The sequence below is a fragment of the Panulirus ornatus genome, chromosome 51 (genome assembly GCF_036320965.1).
Source record: "Panulirus ornatus isolate Po-2019 chromosome 51, ASM3632096v1, whole genome shotgun sequence".
Classification (NCBI taxonomy): domain Eukaryota; kingdom Metazoa; phylum Arthropoda; class Malacostraca; order Decapoda; family Palinuridae; genus Panulirus; species Panulirus ornatus.
Window position 1 is genome coordinate 5745924 of NC_092274.1, and position 27852 is coordinate 5773775.

At 45.3% G+C, this 27852-nt stretch overlaps 2 protein-coding genes across 4 annotated transcripts in view; one reads left to right on the plus strand and one right to left on the minus strand.

Moving 5' to 3' along the window:
- Nucleotides 1-648: 648 nt before the first annotated feature.
- Nucleotides 649-27852, minus strand: part of LOC139764874 (uncharacterized) — a 34556-nt gene continuing 7352 nt past the window's right edge. The window contains exons 2-14 of one of the 3 annotated variants that reach the window (XM_071691911.1): nucleotides 22531-22748; nucleotides 15606-15752; nucleotides 14189-14379; nucleotides 12224-12373; nucleotides 9345-10352; nucleotides 8843-9029; nucleotides 7380-7492; nucleotides 6433-6673; nucleotides 5728-5861; nucleotides 3262-3386; nucleotides 2619-2821; nucleotides 1499-1711; nucleotides 649-1054 (exon numbers count right to left, since the gene is read on the minus strand). In XM_071691911.1, coding sequence (XP_071548012.1) covers nucleotides 1509-1711; nucleotides 2619-2821; nucleotides 3262-3386; nucleotides 5728-5861; nucleotides 6433-6673; nucleotides 7380-7492; nucleotides 8843-9029; nucleotides 9345-10352; nucleotides 12224-12373; nucleotides 14189-14379; nucleotides 15606-15752; nucleotides 22531-22576 — 2748 coding nt within the window. In that variant the 5' untranslated portion in view covers nucleotides 22577-22748 and the 3' untranslated portion in view covers nucleotides 649-1054; nucleotides 1499-1508. Of the gene's footprint in view, nucleotides 1055-1498; nucleotides 1712-2618; nucleotides 2822-3261; nucleotides 3387-5727; nucleotides 5862-6432; nucleotides 6674-7379; nucleotides 7493-8842; nucleotides 9030-9344; nucleotides 10353-12223; nucleotides 12374-14188; nucleotides 14380-15605; nucleotides 15753-20742; nucleotides 20857-22530; nucleotides 22749-27852 lie in introns of those variants that run through there. The other 2 variants (XM_071691913.1, XM_071691912.1) reach the window with 2 other exon arrangements.
- LOC139764889 (phytanoyl-CoA dioxygenase domain-containing protein 1-like) overlaps nucleotides 6536-27852 on the plus strand; it is a 40379-nt gene continuing 19062 nt past the window's right edge. The window contains exon 1 of the mRNA XM_071691945.1: nucleotides 6536-6675. The gene's annotated coding sequence lies outside the window, so the exon portion shown is untranslated. The remainder of the gene's footprint in view (nucleotides 6676-27852) is intronic.

The window sequence follows — 27852 nt, forward strand, 5'->3', positions numbered from 1 at the left end:
GGATAAAGAAAACAAAAATTTATTTCTTACATGCCACCTACAAACATTACAAGAAGCTTCATTCACTGTAAAAATCACTGTAACAGACATTATAACAATATCACTGTAACGTACATTATAAACATCACTGAACGTCACCCATTATAACCACAATCATTTATAGATATTGAATTTTTGTTTAGAATGTATATCACTAATTACAACACAAACAACAAGAACAATGACAATATTTACTCTTTGTAAACATCCTAACATAAATGTCACACGATATTCCACCATAAATATTCATTGCCAAATGAACTATTACCCACCAAAAACATCAATAAAAGATATGATATAATTATTATGGAGATGCTGCATTGAGATCACCTATGTCATAAATCAAATTCTCTGACTGTCATCCTTTTGAATATAACTGAAATCCCACCAATTTCAATAAACAACATATGTTAGACATTACAAAAAATAATTGATGTTTTACAATATCTCAATATACGTAATCAATATTAAACTAAGTAATTTATCATACATATTGCAATGACCCTGTGACCTCTAGAAGAAGAAAAACAAATCTTGGCCATTGTCGAATGAATTATTGATACAAATTAATCTTCAATAAGCAGTACCAGTGCACCACTATTGATAAAGATCTTAGGTAAGACATATCAGTAATCATCTTAGATAAGAGATAACCATAATCATCTTAGATAAGACTTACCATAATCATCTTAGATAAGACAACCATAATCATCTTAGATAAGACTTACCATAATCATCTTAGATAAGACAACCATAATCATCATAGTAATAAGATGACCATAATCACCGTAGATAAGGTATAGTAGTAAATCCTGTGATGTAACATGTTGTAACCCTCGTTACTCCAGCTCAGCATCTGTCTATTTCAGGTCAGTAATGACCATGCAGTATATCTATTTCGGGTCGGTGATGGCCATGCAGCATGTGTCTATTTCAGGTCAGTAATGGCCATGCTGTATGGGTCTGTTGTTTGACCAGCTACTGACTGCTTGGGCTGTGGTCTCCTGCAAGTAGACTAGTCAATGTTTATAAGTTTTAGACCCCTTCTTACCCCACTCTGTGTACGTACACCCACTGTATACAAGTAGCTCTATAATAGAAGACAGGTGTTGTTATGCATGGAGACGTGTTGTGGGTAGATTAATAAGGTGTTGGACCAGACAAAGAAAGCAGCTCAGGTGGAATTTAGTCTGGATATTGAGAGCAATTCAGGTGGTCTTGACAGTTAAGGCAGCTCAGGTGAAATCTGCCCCCCAACATGGAAGGCAGTTCAAGTAGAGTCAGGACCAGAACAGAAATGACTAGTACCCTGAGACATGGAGGAAGTGCCACAGACCTAAGACAGAGAGACTTACAGTAGCCAAGCTCTTCTCTGTGTAACAAACCACACCCCATGACTGTGTTCTGTAGCATCCCACATCTTACGACTCATGTACCCACCACTGTGACTTGATCTTACCTGGTTGTTGTCAATGGGACGGGTGAAGGAGGGTGAAAAGTGTGGGCGTGGAGACAGTCCCACGCGGGCCACATCTTCCCTGGGCCAGGTCAGCCATGGTCCAGACTAAAGCCTGCGTCACCTTCACTAGCAACCCCAGGGTGTTGTTACCCTGGGGCAGGGGTCCATCGCAGTCTCCATGGTAACATTGACGCATCATTCCACGGTAGGGTCCTGTGGGTCCCATTCATCTTACTTATTAAGGTCTCATATTTGATCACATTAATAGGATTACATTCCTATGGCTTCCACGAGTGGTGACTGAAATCAATCATTAATAAAAGAGTAATTCTTCACCATGCAGAAGACAGTGAATGGTAACACTGGAATATGTATGTATAAGTAGCTGGAATATTTCCTGTGTATATCTGCCTTTCTGATACCCTTTCCAACCAGCTATCAAGCCTAGTTGCTCAATGAGAGCGGCATGACCTAACTTATGTACACCATTTCTACCTTCTTCACATGTACTAATTTTATGTAAACCACTTCTGACTCCCTCATGTGTCCTAACTTCCACATACCTCTCCTAACTCTTATATAGCCACAAATTTGGTTAATCATTTCTTACTACCTCACACTTGTGTGCACCATATCTAACTTTCTCGCACAATTTACTATTCTCACAGTCTCTAACCTGTATACACCACTTCTGTCTCACAGTCTTTAACCTTCATTTAATACTTCTGTTTCACGGTCTCTAACTTCTATATGATGCTCTTAACTCTTGTCACACATTCATAAGATTTTTCACACCAGATTCTTCGTATCATTTTCTAGTTCTGTGGAGCATCTCCACCACACAGCCCCTTGCTTGTGTACGTCCAGTTCCCTCTCACAATATACATCATGTCTGGACTAGGCTTCACAACATACTTACAAACACTGGTATCTTACGCTTTTCCACATAAGACTTTCCCTCCAACCTTCGTTTACGCAGATCATAACTTGTGTTTACGAAACTCACAAACACACTCTTACCTATTTGCAAAAGACACACATATATCTTGTGTACATGAAACTTACATATAATCTACCTTGTCCAGTCTAAATTCTCACACACATTCTCACCGCAACTCACCCGTATCAGTGAGGAGGACTGCAGGGATGGTGTTGAAGGACCTTGTGTCATTCACGTACCAGAAACGAAGATGGTCAGACCGCAGAAAGTCAAAATGGGTCTTGAGGGTACTCATGTCTGGCATCTCAGCACCCAGGGCCTTCAACCCCAGCAGCTCCAGTCTGTACTGTGGTTGGTCCAAATCCCCATAGTACTGAGCAAACCTGAGATAGAGAAAGTTAGTAATGTATTGACATAAGGTGAAGTACATAGTATTGTGCCAGCCTGGGTTGGTGTATTGTTAAATCGCATCATGCCACTGTGGGTGAAACACAGTGCTATACAGTATCACTGTGCCACTCAAAGAGGGACTTTTGATGGTATTAGGAACTTTGTGAGTTCGATAGGACACTGGCCTGCATGAGTGTGGCTTGTAAGATGGTCCTGAGGGCAGTGCTGAATTGTCAGAATTAGCAAACTTTGAACAGTAATGACAAGTGAAAGCTACATGTGAGAAGTAGTGACTTAAGGGCAGTAGCAGTATGTAAAGATTTGTAAACAGTAGTGACCAGTGATCAGGGGCAACCTGTTAACAGTGATGACCTGTAAGCACTGGTGGCTTGTGATCATTAGTGACCTGCTACAAGGAGTAACCTGTAGTGACCTGTGTGTTAGGTGAGCATCAACCTGGGTGCGGTATATGATGGCAGCAAAGTCCCCAGTGTAATTATGCTGGCTAAGACTATGTCCAGCATCGGGTAGCAGGTTTGACCAATGCTCCGGGAAGTCCTGAGGATGGAAAGCTTACATTAACAGTTGAGAATCATGACAGGCATACAACTGGAGTATACTCTAGTATGCTAGTATATTAAAGAATGGAATGTAACCCCTGGACCAGGCTGGCAACACCATGAGAGAAGTAAAGAAAGCCCAGGCCTTCACACTGTAAGGGAAGAATCAAGACTAAAACCCCAGGAAATAATCAGAGGAAGATTCTGGCAGAAAAAGCAGTGGTTCCTCAGTGACTGAGAATGAAAAGATTCTAAGAGGACAAAGCTACTCAGGACAGAGGTATGTTGAGTTTACGAGGCTGCCAAGAGGAAATACAGCACTTTCTTTAAGTGTCACCCACCTGTAACGGAGACAGGACGGGCTAATTGAGGAAAGGTTATATACAGTGATGCATAATACAGGAAGGTAATATGTAATGCAGTGATACAAAGAAAATAAGGCTGTGAGAAAGTGATGCACAGTGACAGGAAGGCAGAAAGTCACAGTCAAACACAGACTGATTCCTGTACAACAACTAGGCCACTGGAGAGTATAAGACTTATGAAAAAAGTTTATACAACGCTGCACACTGTTGCAGTGTTTTAGATGTTCCTGCTAACTTAGTGTTTAGGATATTTCAGCCTGTTCTTGATAACTCCAAAGACCCCTATCTTCATCGACTTTAGATAATGGATTTCCAAATACCTGATAGTCATGTTTAGTATTCTTATTTCCAAAGTGCATAACTTTACATTTATTTATTTTTTTTATTATACTTTGTCGCTGTCTCCCGCGTTTGCGAGGTAGCGCAAGGAAACAGACGAAAGAAATGGCCCAACCCCCCCCATACACATGTATATACATACGTCCACACACGCAAATATACATACCTACACAGCTTTCCATGGTTTACCCCAGACGCTTCACATGCCTTGATTCAATCCACTGACATCACGTCAACCCCGGTATACCACATCGCTCCAATTCACTCTATTCCTTGCCCTCCTTTCACCCTCCTGCATGTTCAGGCCCCGATCACACAAAATCTTTTTCAATCCATCTTTCCACCTCCAATTTGGTCTCCCTCTTCTCCTCGTTCCCTCCACCTCCGACACATATATCCTCTTGGTCAATCTTTCCTCACTCATTCTCTCCATGTGCCCAAACCACTTCAAAACACCCTCTTCTGCTCTCTCAACCACGCTCTTTTTATTTCCACACATCTCTCTTACCCTTACGTTACTCACTCGATCAAACCACCTCACACCACACATTGTCCTCAAACATCTCATTTCCAGCACATCCATCCTCCTGCGCACAACTCTATCCATAGCCCACGCCTCGCAACCATACAACATTGTTGGAACCACTATTCCTTCAAACATACCCATTTTTGCTTTCCGAGATAATGTTCTCAACTTCCACACATTCTTCAAGGCCCCCAGAATTTTCGCCCCCTCCCCCACCCTATGATCCACTTCCGCTTCCATGGTTCCATCCGCTGCCAGATCCACTCCCAGATATCTGAAACACTTCACTTCCTCCAGTTTTTCTCCATTCAAACTCACCTCCCAATTGACTTGACCCTCAACCCTACTGTACCTAATAACCTTGCTCTTATTCACATTTACTCTTAACTTTCTTCTTCCACACACTTTACCAAACTCAGTCACCAGCTTCTGCAGTTTCACACATGAATCAGCCACCAGCGCTGTATCATCAGCGAACAACAACTGACTCACTTCCCAAGCTCTCTCATCCCCAACAGACTTCATACTTGCCCCTCTATATACATTATATACATTATATACATTAAATTACATCTGCCATTTGTCTTACCACTCTGCTAGTTTGTCGAGACCTCTCTGAATCATTTCCCAGTCCTGTAATTCAGCTCGTCATTTAATTATACCTATCGTGTTGATCACAAAATTAGTCCAGTATATTAAGCAATCTTCAGCATCTATTGCAATAACAGCTGGCATGGATGTCTATGAAGTGGCAGGAGAGTATGATGGTAATGATAACATATCTGTGATCAATTGGGAAATCATGTAAAGGATTGGGAAGTCAAGTGAGGAATGAGGAAGTCAACATTGTACATGTGATTGGGAAGTCAATAAAAAGGATGAGGAAGTCATGATTGTTCAAGTAATTGGGATGTCAAGAAAAGAATGGCTGTACATGTGACTTGGAAGTCAAGTGAAGGATGAGGAAGTTTTGGTTGGGTGATTGGGAAGTCAATGTAGGAATGAGGAAGTCATGATTGTATGTGTGATTGGGAAGTGAAGAGAGAGATGAAGTCATGGTTGCCTGTGTGATATGTATATAAGCAAGGAAGTATGGTGCTAAGGCTGACCTGAGTACCAGGCTGCGGGTCCCAGTTGGAGACACAGTCCAGGATGAAGGCCCCCGTCACCTGTCTGATGCCAAACTTATCCATGATGGCTGAGGTCAGGTAGTCCTTGACGAACACAAGCGACCCTTGTGTACCTGCCACCATGCAAGTACTGAGCTTAGTCAACTGCACTGTATAAAACAGGGGATAACTTACCAAATATTGTACCAGAACGCTTCAGCAAGGTCAGTTTGATACATCTCAAACTGCATTAGTGAGATGAATTTACCACACAGTACTTTATATCAGTAGGATGAGTCTGTTATGTGTTACATGAAAAAAAGGTGAATAGCTTACAACAAAATAAATACACATACCATACAATAAGCAGCACCAGGGAAATGTCCTAAGAATATGAAGCTCTCTCAGCCATGCATCTTAAAAGTGTGTGTTTGGGTATTGAGAAAGTATTTCAACACTAAGGGTTTCTCAGTAGTGTGATTACCATAGTTGTGTAAGGATCTTTAAAAGATAAGGATGTCCCTGCATTATCCAGAATCTCTCAACTGTATGGTATGAAGAAGTCTCGTGTATATACTGTGACACCTACTCTGTCTGAAAAAATGTCTCTGCAATTCATCCAAATCAGTGTAAAATATTGTGCTAGCATTGTGATAGCAGTGTCTCGTCTCTACATGGAAATCCTCAACAGACAACTGAACTAACCTATCTCCTCCAGATCGAAGGCAACGAAGAAGATTGTGTGGGTGAAGATGCAACCACTGGAGGAGAGGACCCTGGCAGCCTCCACTAGTGCTGCCAAACCTGACCCATCATCATCTAGACCTGGTGTTCCAGACACAGTATCCAAATGGGCACCCAGCACTAGTGGCTCATCAGCAGCTGTACCCCAGTTGCTGCCAGCAAGCACTCCAATCACATTGGTGCCTTGCAGGTGCTTATCAAACTGTAAGTAATATGGTGAATCAGTGTGCCTGAAAGTTTTGATAGATAAAATGACTGAAGAATTGGTAGTTTTCATAAACAGTAAAAAATTCTACATTTGGCAGATTTTATGTAAATAGATACCAGCAATCAGTTCTAACAAAGGATACAGAATTCAAGACTGCAATTTTAGCATTAACGGAGAAATCATACAGTTGGCAGTTTTCAATGCATACCAGATTATGTGTGATCATTTTTACCTTCACATGAACAATAGTATATAATCACACTGGGAAATGTTCAATGTGAATAGGGGCTGTAAGTGTTCATTGTGAACAAGGGATGAAAGGCAAGGATTCAAAGTGACAGTGGATTTAACAATTGAACAATGTTAGTGTTACAAAACTGATTAACAGAGTTACTTTCATAATGACAGACTGAGTGTTTGTTGGGCAGACTGCCTTAATGCTAAGTAAATGAAGGGCCAAGTGACTTCTCAGTGAGTGAATGAACAACTAGGTGACTGAATGAATTACTGTTGCCGAAGACTAACTGACAGTTTTGATCAGGTAATTGACTGCTGAATGACTAATAATTGCTAATGATTAAACAGTTGATGCGTAACTGTCCAGCCAACTGCTTGACTAACTTGGGTGAAGGACCGACTTACTGGTAATTTCTGAATATGTAACTGATTGAGTAAATGAGTTGTGGGCCCAATGACTCACCCAGAGAGAATACTCTGCGGCAGAGAAGACATGGTTGACGACCATCAAACCAAAAGAGTTGAACTTCTTGCTGATGTAGAGTGTGGCTACCAGCTTGTCCAGGGGAGCTGTCTCTGGAGTGGAAAAGCTATGGTTACTGTGTGGAAAATAGGCTGATTGTTTTTGTGTAAGAGATGCTGCTCTTATGGGTAAAACACCTACTGTCAAAGAGGGTTACCTTCGTGGTTGTAGGAGGAAATAGGTCATGTTTCAAGAAAGGCCATCTCTGTGGCAAGAGCTGTTGTTGTTGTTGTTGTTGTTGTGAGGCTAATTTTCAAATTGTGGGTCATCTCTGTTGGAAAAGTTTTATTTTTCTAGAAGGAAAGAGAACCATTTTGAAGTGAGAGGAAACAGCTAAGGTAATCAGAGGGCTATCTATGTGGGAGAAACTGTGATTCAGGGATGAAACACATCTGCTGCATAAAGGTAATCTTTATGGGGGATATTGTTACTGTTTGATGGAATTAGAATAACCTCGAGAGGCAACTCTGAAGCTAGAATTTGCAGCCCCTAACACAAAGACTGAAGTATGCTTAAAATTGAATGAAGTAAAATTCAGCTGAATGACCTACATAAATACAGACTTCCGTAAAGCCTACCTTAACTTGATATACTCAAAAAAGACAGTCGAAGGTATTGTGAAGAGAAATATTCATATGATTATTTTGTATAATTTATATATCTGGATTCACCTGATGTGGAGATATAGTACTTTCAAGTAATATGATGAAGGATTCTCTCTGTTCTGTACAAAGAAAAGATGAATTTTTTAATTACAACCCAATCTCTCCTTAAGTTGATCAATTTACATAAATTTCATTGATGATAGATTTACAAAAGCATAAAATCAGGATGGAAAAACAAAGGGGTTACATAAAGTGAAGAGTAATGATGCAAGACAATGGGACAGACTGAACACACGAATCATGGACAAGGGAGAAATTAATTCTATGCAAATGCTACTGTCAGTGCTTAGATTTTCAAATGCACATTTTTATAGGTGAATTTTATCAAGTGCCCTTTCTCTACGGATTCCTACAACTTCAATGCTGTGCTACAATCATTAGCAGGGAAGGGATGCACTCCTTTAGAGTGAGAAGTTCTGTGGAAAGTTTGTATTCGAATGATACAACCTGGCCAAAAGTGACTTTTCATTCACGGCTTAAGTACAAGCAGGTGGAGTCCACTTGGATGAGTGCAAAAAGAGCTGAATGAGTGACACTTGGACATGAACTAACCTGTTGACAATAAGATGGTCTAAGCTGGGAAGAGTGAGGCGTAGATTTATCCAGATAGAGAGATTTGGTCTGAACCAGGGACAAAGAGACATAAACTTAACCAAGGAAAGAAAGACATCCAGAACAACCAAGGAAAGAATGACATCCAAAACAACCAAGGAAAGAAAGACATACAAAACAACTAACCATGGTTCCTAGTGATGGAAAAAACTGAGCCTAGCATCTGTTTGAGTTGCTGTAAGTCGACCCGCATAGGGGAAGCAGTTCTATGGGCAGCTGCTCTACCAGCTTCCACCTCCTCCCCTGACGTCAGGACCTTCAGACGCTGCTCCACTTCTTTTGGCATTGACTCACCAACTTTCAGAGCCTCTACCTGATGGAAGCCCATATGAATAATGTACTGAAACACATTTGAAATATAAGAAAAGATTTTGGAACACAGTTATATCATCAGCTTATCCTTTACAGAAGACTGCTGTTGAGTATATATTAAGAACAAAGATACAAAAAATACTTTACTAATAAAATTGGAAAACTATTACAAAATTATAGTAGTAGCAACAGTGGTTACAGTCAGTAATAGTGATAACGTTAGTGGTACAGAAGCAACACCATATGCAGGGGCAGAACAAGCAGTTGTTGGAATAATAACATCAGGATTAACAAAAACAACGGGTTAAAAGATTACCTTGGGTTGGGGTACAGGGCTACTGGGGTACCAGCGACAGGTCCTGAGGCTGTGCAGCAACTGCAGGGTCTCTTGGAAGTCTTCATCCGTGGGCACCAATTTCAACAGTACCCCTGATAGCTCCCCACTTACCATGGCCCTCACCATATCTGTGTTCTCTTTGCTCAGGCCCGCCATACATGCCCAAAGTTCAGTATTCTCTATGCCAGCTACATCCGCCCCAAAGTCAGTGCCATCCTCATCTGGTATACGAGTTTGCAAGTCAAGGTCCTTCACACCCATTTCATGGTCTTTCAAGTCAAAGTCCTTTACACCTGATGGATGGGCCTGTGAGTCAGAGGCTACCACAGCCATTAAATGGGCCCCCAAGTCCTTCACACCCACAGGATGACTCCCTGTATGAGAGCTATTCACACCTGACAGAGGATCCCTCAAATTAGAGTCTGCTACATTCACCTCATGGGCACCTAAGTCTGAGTCCTCCAGACCTGACAGATGGTCCCTTAAGCTAGGGCCCTCCACATCCAGCGGATGGGCCTCAGTGTCAGAGTCCTCAACATCTTCCAGGTGGGTCCCCAAGTCCTCTACCTGAGAGGTCTTCAATTTATAATTCTCTCCATGTGTTTGGTTGACCCCAGGGTCTGAGTCATTCACACCCATTACATGAGCCCCAACATGAGAGTCCTCCACAACTGTCATATGTACCCCTAATTTAGATTCCTCCTCACCAGGTAAGTGGGCACTAGCTAAGTCAAAGTCCTCCACACCTGGTGAGTGAGCCCTTAAGTCAGAGTTCTCCACATGCGACAGATGGGCTCCCAAATAAGAGTCTTCCACATCTGTCCGATTTGTCCCTAATTTAGATTTTCCTGCACTTAGCACATGGGCCTCCAAGTTAGTGTCTTTGCCATCTAGCAGATGGTCTCCCATATCTAAGCCCTCCACTCCTGTTGGACGGGCCTCCAAATCAGAGTCCTTGCCAGCTAAATGGGCTGGCAACTCGGCAGCCTACCATGTGGAGAGGCAAGGATGATGAAAGAAAAGTGGAATAAACAAGTAGTCTATCTCAGCCTTTATAAGGGAAGAAAACATATAACTATATACACATAAACTTTGTCGAGTAAAAAATATATACAAAATTCAAGAAAGTACAAATTAAGGACAGTTTACAGTAAGGACAGTACACAGTAGACAAACTAGAATAGGCACAGAAAGGAGAGAGGAATGTAGTCGAAAAATAACAAGATTAACTATACTTCAGGATGTAAGAAAGCTGTAAACAGGAAATATCTGGGATTGCAAGAGAACCAGTAATAAAAAAAAAAGATAAACTACATCTGTAAACTGGTTTAGATATATTGAAAATAGATAAAACAGACAGTAAGGTAAAATGGAAGGTAATGCATAGGTAAACTATTTGTGAGATATACAAGAAGATATAAACAAAATACATAACATAAATGGAGGTGTATGTGTGCAAGCAAACACATACACATAAGCAAATCTTGGGGAGGTTAACTACAAGGTAGTTAAGAGATAATCTACTTGATAATGCTCAAGTGAAGAAGTGAATAAGATAAAATGTGGGTATGGAAGAACAGGAGGTGGCAGTAAACACATCATTTGGGGATTAAAATGACAGCAGTGAAAAACTGAACACAGTAAATAACAGTTGGAAGTTCATATACAATAGAATAATAAAAACACTGTAAACAGAATATGAGAGGTAAATAGAGAGATGGTAAAGATGACACACTACTTGAAAAAGTAAAGGGAAAGCCATAAGAAATTAAACAGGAGAGAAAGCATTTGAAGTGAATGACACCCAAGTTAACAAGACAATCAAAGGTAATGCTCCATGAGTGTTACTCAAGACAATATTCATACGCAATACCAGTGAAGTCACGAGTCATTGAGATAGTCAAGACTAATACGAGAAATATGGTGAAACATGAAGAGTAAGTTGGCTCAAAACAAGATGGTCCAAGTTAATGACCTATGGAGGCATTAGAAGGTCCTCATTAATGCAGTCATAGGCATATGTGTGCCAGGCCCACCCCTGGTTAATATGTAACTAAGTTATCTCATATATAAAGAGATAATGATACTAATTTGGGTGTATATTTACCAGAGTCATTCTAACCTTACTTTGGGCTTACAACATAGCAATTCCAGGGGTGTGAGGTTACATCATAGGAAAACTCTGTAGGTGTGAATTTACAATACACTATAACCTGAAATATACTGTAATGTCATAGAAAACAGCAAACCAACCTGTTGTGTGAATCTAAGACTAAACACCCATTGATGAAAGTTACAAAACAGCAAATGCTTTAGCAAAATGATGTTAGAGCTTTGCTTCTTTTCTAATGCTGTGAACTTATAACGCAAGCCATACACTGGTGTGACCCAAGAATATGATAAAGCCTCCAGTGAGAGTTATGATACAGTGCAGACAAGACCTCCAGTCTTGTGATACAAAGTAAATAAGACAGAAAGTCCTTCAGTGGTGGATATTTACAACAGAGAAAACTAAAGCAGGGTGAACTTGCAAGATGATAAATTCTCAGTTGCTTTGAGCTCACGGTACACTTCAGGAACAGAGGATTACATGATGAATCATGTAGAATGATGAGACCATCTCAAAGTAAAGGAGCAGGATAATAAGATGCACAGTGTTCAGGATTAATACTTTTAGGTGATTATTATGATGCCTGGATCTTCAAATTAGCTTATGCCATCGTGAAGTCCACATTAATTCATCATTAAGGTTTCTCTCAAATCTGCATATTTTATGTTAACATTCACAGCTGAGGGAATTTATTGCCTAGAGTGATGGATATGTATGATGTGGGTTAAGGAAAAGTATGACAGGTTACCTCGTTGTTGGAAAACAGAGACTTGCCGGTCTTCTGATGTTGTTGTTGTGGTCTCTCTTGCTGTTGCCTCTCCTGCTGTTCTTTTTGCATCTGTTGCTGTTGACCAAATTCTAGGGTATCTACACTTCCGTTCAGTAGGTGGGACATGCCCTGTCAAAATACAGTTACTGAACACTTCCTTGCAGCACAGGTAATTATAGATTTACTATCCTGAAACATTAGGTACAGTCAGTTATCTATGATGTATCACTCATTTTGAATGGTCATCATACAAAAGTACAGTACCCTCAAAAAGCATGAAAGATTGAATATGAATGATTAAACTTCATTTTTTTGTTTTGGAGAGTGGAAACATACTACTGGAGGGTGGAAACATAGTACTGGAGGGTGATGGAGGGTAGATACATAGTACTGGAGGGTGATGGAGGGTAGATACATAGTACTGGAGGGTGATGGAGGGTAGATACATAGTACTGGAGGGTGATGGAGGGTAGATACATAGTACAGGAGGGTGATGGAGGGTGGATACATAGTGCTGGAGGGTGGAAACAGCGTTGGAGGGTGGAAACATAGTACTGGAGGGCGATGAAGGGTAGATACATAGTACTGGAGGGTGATGGAGGGTAGATACATAGTACTGGAGGGTGATGGAGGGTAGATACATAGTACTGGAGGGTGATGGAGGGTAGATACATAGTACTGGAGGGTGATGGAGGGTAGATACATAGTACTGGAGGGTGGATACATAGTGCTGGAGGGTGGAAACATAGCATTGGAGGGTGGAAACATAGTACTGGAGGGCGATGAAGGGTAGATACATAGTACTGGAGGGTGATGGAGGGTAGATACATAGTACTGGAGGGTGATGGAGGGTAGATACATAGTACTGGAGGGTGATGGAGGGTAGATACATAGTACTGGAGGGTGATGGAGGGTAGATACATAGTACTGGAGGGTGATGGAGGGTAGATACATAGTACTGGAGGGTGGATACATAGTGCTGGAGGGTGGAAACATAGCATTGGAGGGTGGAAACATAGTACTGGAGGGCGATGAAGGGTAGATACATAGTACTGGAGGGTGATGGAGGGTAGATACATAGTACTGGAGGGTGATGGAGGGTAGATACATAGTACTGGAGGGTGATGGAGGGTAGATACATAGTACTGGAGGGTGGATACAAAGTGCTGGAGGGTGCAAACATAGCATTGGAGGGTGGAAACATAGTATTGGAGGGCGATGAAGGGTAGATACATAGTACTGGAGGGTGATGGAGGGTAGAGACATAGTACTGGAGGGTGGTGGAGGGTAGATACATAGTACTGGAGGGTGATGGAGGGTAGATACATAGTACTGGAGGGTGATGGAGGGTAGATACATAGTACTGGAGGGTGATGGAGGGTAGATAGATAGTGCTGGAGGATGGAGCAGGGCACTGGTGTATACTGAGGGGGTAATGGTGGTAGTGGAGGGGTAGATCAATGACTAAAGGAGAGTATTGCAGGGTAGTAGATGATGATGATAGTGGAGGGTGATGGACGATAGTGGAGGGTGGTGGATGATAGTGGAAGGTGGTGGATGACAGTTGAGGGTGGTGGACGATAGTGGATGATAGTGGAGGGTGGTGGATGATAGTGGAAGATGGTGGATGATAGTGGAGGGTGGTGGATGATAGTGGAAGGTGGTGGATGATACGTGGAGGGTGGTGGATGATAGTGGAAGATGATGGATGATAGTGGAGGGTGGTGGATGATAGCGGAAGATGGTGGGTGGCACTGGAAGGTGACACACAATATATATAGTGGATAGTGACGACGGGGACCAGAAGATGGGGGAAAGTGACTTGACGGCCCCCGAGGAAGATGCACGCAAGTGAAAGTGCGTGAGGGAGGGGGGGTCGTGGTGATGGTGGAAGATGATGATGATGATGATGACATGGTGGGGCAAGGGAGGAGGGTGACTCACCTTCATGGCTGGGGGGTTCATGAAGAGCGTGAAGAGTGTGGTGGTGGGGACGGCCAGGAAGGTGGAGACGGTCAGCTCCTCCATAGCCTGCAGGTGCTGAGGCTTCGTCAGCTGCGAAAGGTCCAGCGAGATCTGCACCCCCTTCGTCCTGGTGACCACCACCACCAGCAGGAGGAACACTGCCCCTGCTCCTGTAAGGGGTGATCATGAGAGCAAGAGTCAACTTAAACCTCACCACCTTCAGCCATGAGAGGGATATATCCCATCTTGTCCCATTGACCTCATCTGCAGACAGCAGTAGAATATGGGACCATCTACCTGTACCATCTATCTAGACCATCTGTCTGAATGTCCTGATTTCTATCTAGTCTTCAACCACGTCGTTACGACCCTTGAGCAAGATGGTACGAGTCTTGATGGTTAGGTCAAGGGTCATTATGTCACACCCAACAGACGAGGTGAATGACGGGCGAGCGACACTGAGCTGTGGTTAATGCTAGACACAACCAGGCAGTGATAAACCAACGTATAAGTGATAAAAAACACATTAATGCTTTGATAACTAAATCTATAACAGTGAATTATATTATGATATAATTACAGTGCAGGATCTGCTGGCCACATGACACTCCCAAGTGTGTCATAACTCATGTGACAGGGTTGCTCAGCTCATGTGATCAGCTGTTAGCGGAAATTTGCCGCTGGAATAGCTTAGTGGGGGCACTGACGACCCCGCTACACAGGCTCGAGTTGGATTGGGTCATTTCCGCCCTGGATTGGGTGAAAGTACGGTGGAACGACCCTTCAGCGCGGCGGAACAAGACAGGCCATCAGGATCCCAGTACTCGTACCGTCGTACGTAACGATCGTACCGTCGTACTTTAACGATCGTACAGTCGTACTCAAGGGTTGTTAGATGGTGGTGAATGATACGAGGTTCAAATTAGCAGTATGGTAGTTCCGTCAGGTCTGGTGACCCGAGGTGGGGGTGGGAGGAGGTCGGGTCACGGCTAGTTTGGGCAGTTTAGACAGTGCCAACCTATTTGGAGGGGCTGGAGTGCCTCAGTGCCAAGTATTATGAAAGGGAAAGAAGAAAAGACAAGGGAAAGTATGCACGAATCTTGGAGGATTTGGGAAACCCTCTCTCTGGAACCGTGGCAGGTCATAGTTATTGGGAAACACATGAGAAGGTGGAGAGCTGCAGAGTTTGGACGTGTAAGGGAAAGAAACAGTTATCAAAACGGCCCACCCTTGAGTGACGGCCATTTGGCAGCTATATACAAATTTTGGAATATCTGTGTCATTATAGATTGATGTCACATCATATCTAGATATTCTATTATTCTACTGTCATAGTTGTTATATTTGGTGTATTGAATATTCAGTGGTTGGCGTGGAAAATATTCGTATGACTCACCACGGCCGGGATTCATGTTTTGAGACCACATCTTGAGCTGGGGAATCTTGAAGGAGGTCTTGGGAAGCGATGGTGTCGGGTGATCTTGTAGGAGGGGCTTGGAGGGCGCTGGTCTTGTAGGAATATTTGGAGGGCCCTTGTTACGAACTGAGGAGTGAATATTTTGAATAATCATTCTGACGTGGGTATGTTGAATGTTCTGTTGTTTATCACCATGTACGCCACGGTACAATCACGCACCACGACGGTACGAATTGTCTATCTATCAGCCTACCTATTTTGCTATCTATTTATCAGCCTACCTCTTTTTCTATCTGTCTATTAGCCTACCTATCTTTCTATGTATCTATCAGCTACCTATTTTTCCATCTATCTATCAGCCTACCTATTTTGCTATCTATCTATCAGCCTACCTATTTTTCTATGTATCTATCAGCCTACCTATTTTGCTATCTATCTATCAGCCTACCTATTTTGCTATCTATCTATCTAGCTTGGTAGATACTTCCTTGTCAACAGACTCTGGGTCTCTTTAACAGAGACGTGAGGGAGATAATATGGAGTCTCACACTCAGTGTTGCCCCGTCTCTTTAACTCTGTGTAGGTGTACCATCACACACACACACACACACACACACACACACACACACACACACACACACACAGGTACTTTCTCTTTCTTTTCCACGAGAATACGACCCGAGGTGATTGGTCTATGGTCTCTCAATCCTCCTCTCTGATTGGTCTGTGGTTTCTTTACATGCGATTGGTCCATGGTCTATCTCCTCTACTGTGATTGGTCCATGGTCTCTCTCCTCCACTGTGATTTGGTCCATGGTCTCTCTCCTCCACTGTGATTGGTCTATGGTCTCTCTCTCTCTCTCTCTCTCTCTCTCTCTCTCTCTCTCTCTCTCTCTCTCTCTCTCTCTCTCTCTCTCTCTCTCCTCTTTGTGTTCGGTCCATGGTCTCTATTCTCTTTGTGATTGGTCCATGGTCTCCCTCCTCCACTGTGATTGGTCTTTGGTCTCCCTCCTCCACTGTGATTGGTCCATGGTATCTCTCCTCCACTGTGATTGGTCTTTGGTCTCTCTCCTCCACTGTGATTGGTCTTTGGTCTCCCTCCTCCACTGTGATTGGTCTTTGGTCTCTCTCCTCCACTGTGATTGGTCTTTGGTCTCTCTCCTCCACTGTGATTGGTCTTTGGTCTCTCTCCTCCACTGTGATTGGTCTTTGGTCTCCCTCCTCCACTGTGATTGGTCTTTGGTCTCTCTCCTCCACTGTGATTGGTCTTTGGTCTCTCCCCTCCACTGTGATTGGTCCACGGGAATAGTCTAAACAATTATAGGATATGTTAACATGTACTGAGGAAGATTTAACATGTTAACACGGATGTTAACATGTACTGAGGAAGATTTAACATGTTAACACGGATGTTAACATGTACTGAGGAAGATTTAACATGTTAACACGGATGTTAACATGTACTGAGGAAGATTTAACATGTTAACACGGATGTTAACATGTACTGAGGAAGATTTAACATGTTAACACGGATGTTAACATGTACTGAGGAAGATTTAACATGTTAACACGGATGTTAACATGTACTGAGGAAGATTTAACATGTTAACACGGATGTTAACATGTACTGAGGAAGATTTAACATGTTAACACGGATGTTAACATGTACTGAGGAAGATTTAACATGTTAACACGGATGTTAACATGTACTGAGGAAGATTTAACATGTTAACACGGATGTTAACATGTACTGAGGAAGATTTAACATGTTAACACGGATGTTAACATATACTGAGGAAGATTTAACATGTTAACATGTACTGAGGAAGATTAAACGTGAACACGGATGTTAACATGTACTGAGGAAGATTTAACATGTTAACACGGATGTTGACATGTACTGAGGAAGATTTAACATGTTAACACGGATGTTAACATGTACTGAGGAAGATTTAACATGTTAACACGGATGTTAACATGCACTGAGGAAGATTTAACATGTTAACACGGATGTTAACATGTACTGAGGAAGATTTAACATGTTAACACGGATTTTAACATGTACTGAGGAAGATTTAACATGTTAACACGGATGTTAACATGTACTGAGGAAGATTTAACATGTTAACACGGATTTTAACATGTACTGAGGAAGATTTAACATGTTAACTCGGATGTTAACATGTACTGAGGAAGATTTAACATGTTAACACGGATGTTAACATGTACTGAGGAAGATTTAACATGTTAACACGGATGTTAATATGGTGCGGGGAGACATGTCTTCACTTTCACTATTCCTGACCCCGTGCGTGCGTGCGCGCGCGAGCCATCATACGGTATTAATTATTTAATTATTTTGATTATTTGATTATTTTTTTTATTTGATCTTATAGAGGAAGACATATTTGGAGGATGTTTTAGAGGAAGACATATTTGGAGGATGTTTTAGAGGAAGACATTTTTGGAGGATGTTTTAGAGGAAGACATTTTTGGAGGATGTTTTAGAGGAAGACATTTTTGGAGGATGTTTTAGAGGAAGACATATTTGGAGGATGTTTTAGAGGAAGACATTTTTGGAGGATGTTTTAGAGGAAGACATTTTTGGAGGATGTTTTAGAGGAAGACATTTTTGGAGGATGTTTTAGAGGAAGACATTTTTGGAGGATGTTTTAAAGGAAGACATTTTTGGAGGATGTTTTAGAGGAAGACATATTTGGAGGATGTTTTAGAGGAAGACATTTTTGGAGGATGTTTTAGAGGAAGACATTTTTGGAGGATGTTATAGAGAAAGACATTTTTGGAGGATGTTTTAGAGGAAGACATTTTTGGAGGATGTTTTAGAGGAAGACATTTTTGGAGGATGTTTTAGAGGAAGACATATTTGGAGGATGTTTTAGAGGAAGACATTTTTGGAGGATGTTTTAGAGGAAGACATTTTTGGAGGATGTTTTAGAGGAAGACATTTTTGGAGGATGTTTTAGAGGAAGACATTTTTGGAGGATGTTTTAGAGGAAGACATTTTTGGAGGATGTTTTAGAGGAAGACATATTTGGAGGATGTTTTAGAGGAAGACATTTTTGGAGGATGTTTTAGAGGAAGACATTTTTGGAGGATGTTTTAGAGAAAGACATTTTTGGAGGATGTTTTAGAGGAAGACATTTTTGGAGGATGTTTTAGAGGAAGACATTTTTGGAGGATGTTTTAGAGGAAGACATATTTGGAGGATGTTTTAGAGGAAGACATTTTTGGAGGATGTTTTAGAGGAAGACATATTTGGAGGATGTTTTAGAGGAAGACATATTTGGGAGGATGTTTTAGAGGAAGACATATTTGGGAGGATTGAGGCACGTGGCAATCTAGAGAGAGGTTTGGAGGTTGTTTACTGGCCGGTGTAGGAGAGGGGTTGTAGGTAACGCCTTGTGCCGGATGGTTTTTGTAGGCGTTGTTTGTAGGGCTCTTAGTGGCAGTCTGTTTGTTTGTGGTAGTTTGCCCGCCCCTTTGCAGGATGGAGTTGTTTGCCACACATTGTTTACGGGGGGGGGGGGAGGTTGTTGGTTTGGAGGTATCTGGGAGGTTGTGGAGAACTTTCTTCGTGGCGTTGTTGTTATTTTGGAGTTGACCCGAGTGTGTGTGTGTGTGTGTGTTGTGAACCCGTCCACAGAGATTGTTTCTTGAGTCCTGGTGTGCCAGGGGGGAAGGAAGGGGGGGAGGGGGAGGTTTTTGGAGGCAGAGTTAGGGTGGGGTTGGGGAGGGAGGGAGGGATTTGGAGGGCGTTGTTTGATTTAGAGTGTGAAACGGTTGGTGTTGGGGGAGGGGTTGGTCTGGGGATGTCACACGGTTGTAGGGTGATGTCACACGGTTGTAGGGTGATGTCACACGGTTGTAGGGTGATGTCACACTGTTGTAGGGTGATGTCACACGGTTGTAGAGTGATGTCACACGGTTGTAGGGTGATGTCACACGGTTGTAGGGTGATGTCACACGGTTGTAGGGGATGTCACACGGTTGTAGGGTGATGTCATACGGTTGTAGGGTGATGTCACACGGTTGTAGGGTGATGTCACACGGTTGTAGGGTGATGTCATACGGTTTTAGGGTGATGTCACACGGTTGTAGGGTGATGTCATACGGTTGTAGGGTGATGTCACACGGTTGTAGGGTGATGTCACACGGTTGTAGGGGATGTCACACGGTTGTAGGGTGATGTCACACGGTTGTAGGGTGATGTCACACGGTTGTAGGGTGATGTCACACGGTTGTAGGGTGATGTCACACGGTTGTAGGGTGATGTCACACGGTTGTAGGGTGATGTCACACGGTTGTAGAGTGATGTCACACGGTTGTAGGGTGATGTCACACGGTTGTAGGGTGATGTCACACGGTTGTAGGGGATGTCACACGGTTGTAGGGTGATGTCATACGGTTGTAGGGTGATGTCATACGGTTGTAGGGTGATGTCACACGGTTGTAGGGTGATGTCACACGGTTGTAGGGTGATGTCATACGGTTTTAGGGTGATGTCACACGGTTGTAGGGTGGTCATACGGTTGTAGGGTGATGTCACACGGTTGTAGGGTGATGTCACACGGTTGTAGGGGATGTCACACGGTTGTAGGGTGATGTCACACGGTTGTAGGGTGATGTCACACGGTTGTAGGGGATGTCACACGGTTGTAGGGTGATGTCATACGGTTTTGAATGACTTCACGTGGTTTATCGTGGCGTCACACGTTTTGAGGGTGACGTCACACGGTTTGAGGTGATGTCGCCCGTGGTTTAGGGTGACGTCACTTGGTTGTAGGGTGATGACTCACGGATTTGGGGCTGACGTCACACGGTTCAGAGTGATGTCACACGGTTTTTTTGCGGTGGTGTCACGTGGTTTAAGGTGACGTCACACTGGTATAGGGTGACGTCACGAGGTTGAGGGTGACATCACAACACAGGGTTGCCGTCATCTGTGAACCCACTACAGGACGACACACTTACACTACACTTTTAAGTGTCTTTGCTGGGCACTTTACACCCAACACGACCACTCAAGTGTGCTCTTAAGTACGACTCACAACACTTGAGCACGACCTGACCCCCCCCCCCCCCTCAAGGACCGTACCGTTGCCCCGTTTTCTTCCCAGTGGCAATACTTTTTTTTTTTTCTGCGACGACAACAGTGGGACGGGCTTCGAACCCGTTGCCAGGCGTCTACCTCACCAGCCACCACACGACTAACGCCGCTCAACGTTGAATGAAAGTGTTTATGTGTGTGTGTGTGTGTGTGTGTGTGTGTGTGTGTGTGTGTGTGTGTGTGTGTGTGTGCCTTGGGGGGGAAAGTATGACACTGCGTTATGCCATTGGTTCCCCACTGGTGCTATAAGAGGGAAGGGCCCACCTCCTGTACTGTACGGGGGAGGCCCCATCTCTTGTACTGTACGGGGGAGGCCCCATCTCTTGTACTGTACGGGGGAGGCTCCATCTCTTGTACTGTACGGGGGAGGCCCCATCTCTTATACTCTACGGGGAAGGGCCCACCTCTTATACTGTACGGGGAAGGGCCCATCTCTTGTACTGTACGGGGGAGGCCCCACCTCTTGTACTGTACGGGGAAGGGCCCATCTCTTGTACTGTACGGGGGAGGCCCCATCTCTTATACTGTACGGGGAAGGGCCCACCTCTTATACTGTACGGGTAAGGGCCCATCTCTTGTACTGTACGGGGGAGGCCCCACCTCTTGTACTGTACGGGGAAGGGCCCATCTCTTGTACTGTACGGGGGAGGCCCCATCTCTTGTACTGTACGGGGAAGGGCCCGCCTCTTGTACTGTACGGGGAAGGGCCCATCTCTTGTACTGTACGGGGGAGGCCCCACCTCTTGTACTGTACGGGAAAGGGCCCATCTCTTGTACTGTACGGGGGAGGCCCCATCTCTTGTACTGTACGGGGAAGGGCCCACCTCTTGTACTGTACGGGGAAGGGCCCATCTCTTGTACTGTACGGGGGAGGCCCCATCTCTTGTACTGTACGGGGGAGGCCCCATCTCTTATACTGTACGGGGAAGGGCCCACCTCTTGTACTGTACGGGGAAGGGCCCATCTCTTGTACTGTACGGGGGAGGCCCCATCTCTTGTACTGTACGGGGGAGGCCCCATCTCTTGTACTGTACGGGGGAGGCCCCATCTCTTGTACTGCACGGGGAAGGGCCCACCTCTTGTACTGTACGGGGAAGGGCCCATCTCTTGTACTGTACGGGGGAGGCCCCACCTCTTGTACTGTACGGGGAAGGGCCCATCTCTTGTACTGTACGGGGGAGGCCCCATCTCTTGTACTGTACGGGGAAGGGCCCACCTCTTGTACTGTACGGGGAAGGGCCCATCTCTTGTACTGTACGGGGGAGGCCCCATCTCTTGTACTGTACGGGGGAGGCCCCATCTCTTATACTGTACGGGGAAGGCCCACCTCTTGTACTGTACGGGGAAGGGCCCACCTCTTGTACTGTACGGGGAAGGGCCCATCTCTTGTACTGTACGGGGGAGGCCCCATCTCTTATACTGTACGGGGGAGGCCCCATCTCTTATACTGTACGGGGAAGGGCCCACCTCTTGTACTGTACGGGGAAGGGCCCATCTCTTGTACTGTGCGGGGAGGCCCCATCTCTTGTACTGTACGGGGGAGGGCCCCATCTCTTGTACTGTACGGGGGAGGCCCCACTTCTTGTACTGTACGGGGAGGCTGTACTGTACGGGGAGGGAGTTCTACACAGGTGGGGTGGCCCCTCATCTTCTGAACCTCCTCTGCTACATCATACAACATCTCGTACATCCACTATACACTGCTTACGTTACTCATCCGTTCATCACTTGGTGCGCACATACACCATCATCCATCAATAATATTTACATATTTACCAGCAAGAATCCATCTCGGTGTCTGGCTATGGCATCTGGTTGTCATTCATCCACGTTTTCCAAAGTATTTTGTACCCGTCCATGTTGTCCAATTGGTCTTTCATTCTTCCTTCCACTGTGTGGTACCTTACCGCCTCTCACCTCTTCCTATGGCTCACTTCCCTTGTCGCCTTCCTGTAGACATCCTCTATATGCGTGTCAGAATGGACTCACCTGATCTGATAAACAGAGTCCAATTTAAGTCCATTGTAGAATGTCTATTGAATATGACAATAGATTGACAACTAGTGTCAACTCCTGGGTCCTTCTGAAATAGAATCATAGAAATCCACTCCTGGGTCGGATTATAGATATATATATCTAGACCCATCTATCATTTGGTCTCGATAATTCCTCACGTCTCTCGTGGCCTTAACATCTGGCATAAACATATGAATCCAGTCCTGCTGGTAGATTGTTTATATATGTAAATCAAGGTTTAGATTGTTTATATATGTAAATCAAGGTTTAGATTGTTTATATATATAAATCAGAGTTATAATTGGCCTTAAGGGACACCCCCCCCCCCCCAAGTCTTGCCTGACACCCTTACTGAAGCCCAATCCATTTGGAAAAGTGCTCAAACATGTCTTTTTAAATTTAAAAGTCTTTCTCCCTCCCCCTTCGTATGTCTGCTTGAAAATCCATACTTCCAAACCTGACTCTTTAGATGGGATGGCGTCTCCTGCCTTCTACCTACCCTGTGACGTACCATCCAACTCCTTCTCGATTAGCGTTTATAACAAAAAGTAACCCAACCTAACCCAAGCCAACCCAAGCCAAGCCAAGCCAATGTAACCCAACAGTAACTCAGTGCTATTCCACCATCTCCCTCCTCAAAGATGGCCACGATATATCCTGTGTTCCACCTTGCCACGTGTGTGTATTTTAGCTGGGGTCGATACAGTAACCACTGAGTACAGTCAGCTGGTGTTGATACAGCCACAATACAGTCAGCTGGTGTTGATACAGCCACAATACAGTCAGCTGGTGTTGATACAGCCACAATACAGTCAGCTGGTGTTGATACAGCCACAATACAGTCAGCTGGTGTTGATACAGCCACAATACAGTCAACTGGTGTTAATACAGCCACAATACAGTCAGATGGTGTTGATACAGCCACAATACAGTCAGCTGGTGTTGATACAGCCACAATACAGTCAGCTGGTGTTGATACAGCCACAATACAGTCAGCTGGTGTTAATACAGCCACAATACAGTCAACTGGTGTTAATACAGCCACAATACAGTCAGATGGTGTTGATACAGCCACAATACAGTCAGCTGGTGTTGATACAGCCACAATACAGTCAGCTGGTGTTGATACAGCCACAATACAGTCAGCTGGTGTTAATACAGCCACAATACAGTCAGCTGGTGTTGATACAGCCACAATACAGTCAGCTGGTGTTGATACAGCCACAATACAGTCAGCTGGTGTTGATACAGCCACAATACAGTCAGCTGGTGTTGATACAGCCACAATACAGTCAGCTGGTGTTGATACAGCCACAATACAGTCAGCTGGTGTTGATACAGCCACAATACAGTCAGCTGGTGTTGATACAGCCACAATACAGTCAGCTGGTGTTGATACAGCCACAATACAGTCAGCTGGTGTTGATACAGCCACAATACAGTCAGCTGGTGTTGATACAGCCATAATACAGTCAGCTGGTGTTGATACAGCCACAATACAGTCAGCTGGTGTTAATACAGCCACAATACAGACAGCTGGTGTTGATACAGCCACAATACAGTCAGCTGGTGTTGATACAGCCACAATACAGTCAGCTGGTGTTAATACAGCCATAATACAGTCAGCTGGTGTTAATACAGCCACAATACAGCCAGCTGGCGTTGATACAGCCACAATACAGTCAGTTGGTGTTGATACAGCCACAATACAGTCAGCTGGTGTTGATACAGCCACAATACAGTTAGCTGGTGTTGATACAGCCACAATACAGTCAGCTGGTGTTAATACAGCCACAATACAGTCAGCTGGTGTTGATACAGCCACAATAGTCAGCTGGTGTTAATACAGCCACAATACAGTCAGCTGGTGTTGATACAGCCACAATACAGTCAGCTGGTGTTGATACAGCCACAATACAGTCAGCTGGTGTTGATACAGCCACAATACAGTTAGCTGGTGTTGATACAGCCACAATACAGTCAGCTGGTGTTAATACAGCCACAATACAGTCAGCTGGTGTTGATACAGCCACAATACAGTCAGCTGGTGTTGATACAGCCACAATACAGTCAGCTGGTGTTGATACAGCCACAATACAGTCAGCTGGTGTTGATACAGCCACAATACAGTCAGCTGGTGTTGATACAGCCACAATACAGTCAGCTGGTGTTAATACAGCCACAAAACAGTCAGCTGGTGTTAATATGAGTGCGGTGGTCAACAGACGTGTTGGAGAAAGTTGTTATCGCCGCCTGGGTGACGTAACGCTTCGTAACGCATGGGACGGGTGACGTAACGCTCCGTAACGTACGATTTGGGGGACGTAATGCCTCAACGCAAGGTCCAGGTGACGTAACTTCGTAACGCACGGGACGGGTGAAATAACGCACCATCTGGTGACGTAAGGCTCCGTAACGCACCATCTGGGTGACGTAACGCTTCGTAACGCACCATTTGGGCGACGTAACGCTTCGTAACATTCGACCCTACACCATCTTTGCCTGACGTATGCAGGAGAGATGAGCCAGTGGTGTGGGCAGCAGACAGCCCCCCACACCTCACTCCAGCCAGTGGTGTGGGCAGCAGACAGCCCCCACACCTCACCCCAGCCAGTGGTGTGGGCAGCAGACAGCCCCCACACCTCACTCCAGCCAGTGGTGTGGGCAGCAGACAGCCCCCACACCTCACCCCAGCCAGTGGTGTGGGCAGCAGACAGCCCCCACACCTCACCCAGCCAGTGTTGTGGGCAGCAGACAGCCCCCCACACCTCACCCCAGCCAGTGGTGTGGGCAGCAGACAGCCCCCACACCTCACCCAGCCAGTGTTGTGGGCAGCAGACAGCCCCCACACCTCACCCTAGCCAGGGTGTGGGCAGCAGACAGCCCCCACACCATCCCAGCCAGTGTTATGGGCAGCAGACAGTCCCTACATCTCACCTCAGTCAGGGTGTGGGCAGCAGACAGCCCCCACAGCTCACCCCAGCCAGTGTTGTGGGCAGGAAACAGTCCCCACACCTCACCTCAGTCAGTGGTGTGGGCAGCAGACAGCCCCCACACCTCACCCCAGCCAGTGGTGTGGGCAGCAGACAGCCCCCACACCTCACCCAGCCAGTGTTGTGGGCAGCAGACAGCCCCCACACCTCACCCTAGCCAGGGTGTGGGCAGCAGACAGCCCCCACACCATCCCAGCCAGTGTTATGGGCAGCAGACAGTCCCTACATCTCACCTCAGTCAGGGTGTGGGCAGCAGACAGCCCCCACAGCTCACCCCAGCCAGTGTTGTGGGCAGGAAACAGTCCCCACACCTCACCTCAGTCAGTGGTGTGGGCAGCAGACAGCCCCCACACCTCACCCCAGCCAGTGGTGTGGGCAGCAGACAGCCCCCACACCTCACCCAGCCAGTGTTGTGGGCAGCAGACAGCCCCCACACCTCACCCTAGCCAGGGTGTGGGCAGCAGACAGCCCCCACACCATCCCAGCCAGTGTTATGGGCAGCAGACAGTCCCTACATCTCACCTCAGTCAGGGTGTGGGCAGCAGACAGCCCCCACAGCTCACCCCAGCCAGTGTTGTGGGCAGGAAACAGTCCCCACACCTCACCTCAGTCAGTGGTGTGGGCAGCAGACAGCCCCCACAGCTCATCCCAGCCAGTGTTGTGGGCAGGAAACAGTCCCCACACCTCACCTCAGCCAGTGGTGTGGGCAGCAGACAGCCCCCACACCTCACCCAGCCAGTGTTGTGGGCAGCAGACAGCCCCCACACCTCACCCTAGCCAGGGTGTGGGCAGCAGACAGCCCCCACACCATCCCAGCCAGTGTTATGGGCAGCAGACAGTCCCTACATCTCACCTCAGTCAGGGTGTGGGCAGCAGACAGCCCCCACAGCTCACCCCAGCCAGTGTTGTGGGCAGGAAACAGTCCCCACACCTCACCTCAGTCAGTGGTGTGGGCAGCAGACAGCCCCCACAGCTCATCCCAGCCAGTGTTGTGGGCAGGAAACAGTCCCCACACCTCACCTCAGCCAGTGGTGTGGGCAGCAGATAGTCTCCACACCTCACCCCCAGCCAGTGGTAAGGCCGGGGTGGGCAGCAGACAACCCCCAAACCTCACCCTAGCCCTTGGCAAGGCTGGGGTGGGCAAAAGACAGCCCCCAAACCTCACCCTAGCCCTTGGCAAGGCCTGGGTGGGCAAAAGACAGCCCCCAGACCTCATCCTAGCCAGTGGTAAGGCCGGGGTGGGCAGCAGATAACACCCCCACACCTTTCCATAGTGGGGAGAAAGTCTACCTCTCGTCTGTTCCGCCACCCTACAAATGGCTCGGGTGTCGCTGGCAATATTTATGTTCTCGCTTTCTGGACGACAATTTACAGTTACGACGCCAAACATAAGTCTTATCGTAAATTCTGTGTCGTATTTACGTTTTGGGGAGGTTATCGTACATGATGGCAGAGCTATCGTACCATATGACGTCATCGCGTATGGAGAGGGAAGTTATTGTACATCAGTCCGTCCTGCCTAATGGTTTTAATTATCGTACATTAGACGTGTTGATAAGTTATCAGAGGTTCGTCTTTGCTTTATCCCGACATAAGGTTGAAGTTGCTTTGCACCAACGGTTTAAATGACCGCTCGATACATTTTTTAAGTAATAAGCACGAAAGTGAGAGGTGTATTACACTGCATATCACATAGGTAGCATCTATTCTTAAAGGTATCGTTTAGCATGCTAAGGTCTGTTTTCGTTATCTCTGTGGTTTAGTAGTAGTAGTAGTAATAGTAGTAGAAGTAGTAGTAGTAGTAGTAATAGTAGTAACAGGAGTAGTAGTAGTAGTAGTAGTCGTAGAAGTTTCTACTTCAGGCAATTTCCGTAAATGTCTGTACGTTTGTATGAGTCTCGACCTTTTAACAGACGCGGGAATCATGAGATTTTAAAAGCTTCTTCCTGGTCAAAATCGGGTCATGTATTGTTTCAAGTGCGCCATAGCTGGAGGGGGGGGGGGGGCAAGACAAAGGGTCCCCCAATACAGGGGGGCCCAAAATAAAGGGGTAGCTGGCGTCACTGATAGCGCCAACCAACACCACTCC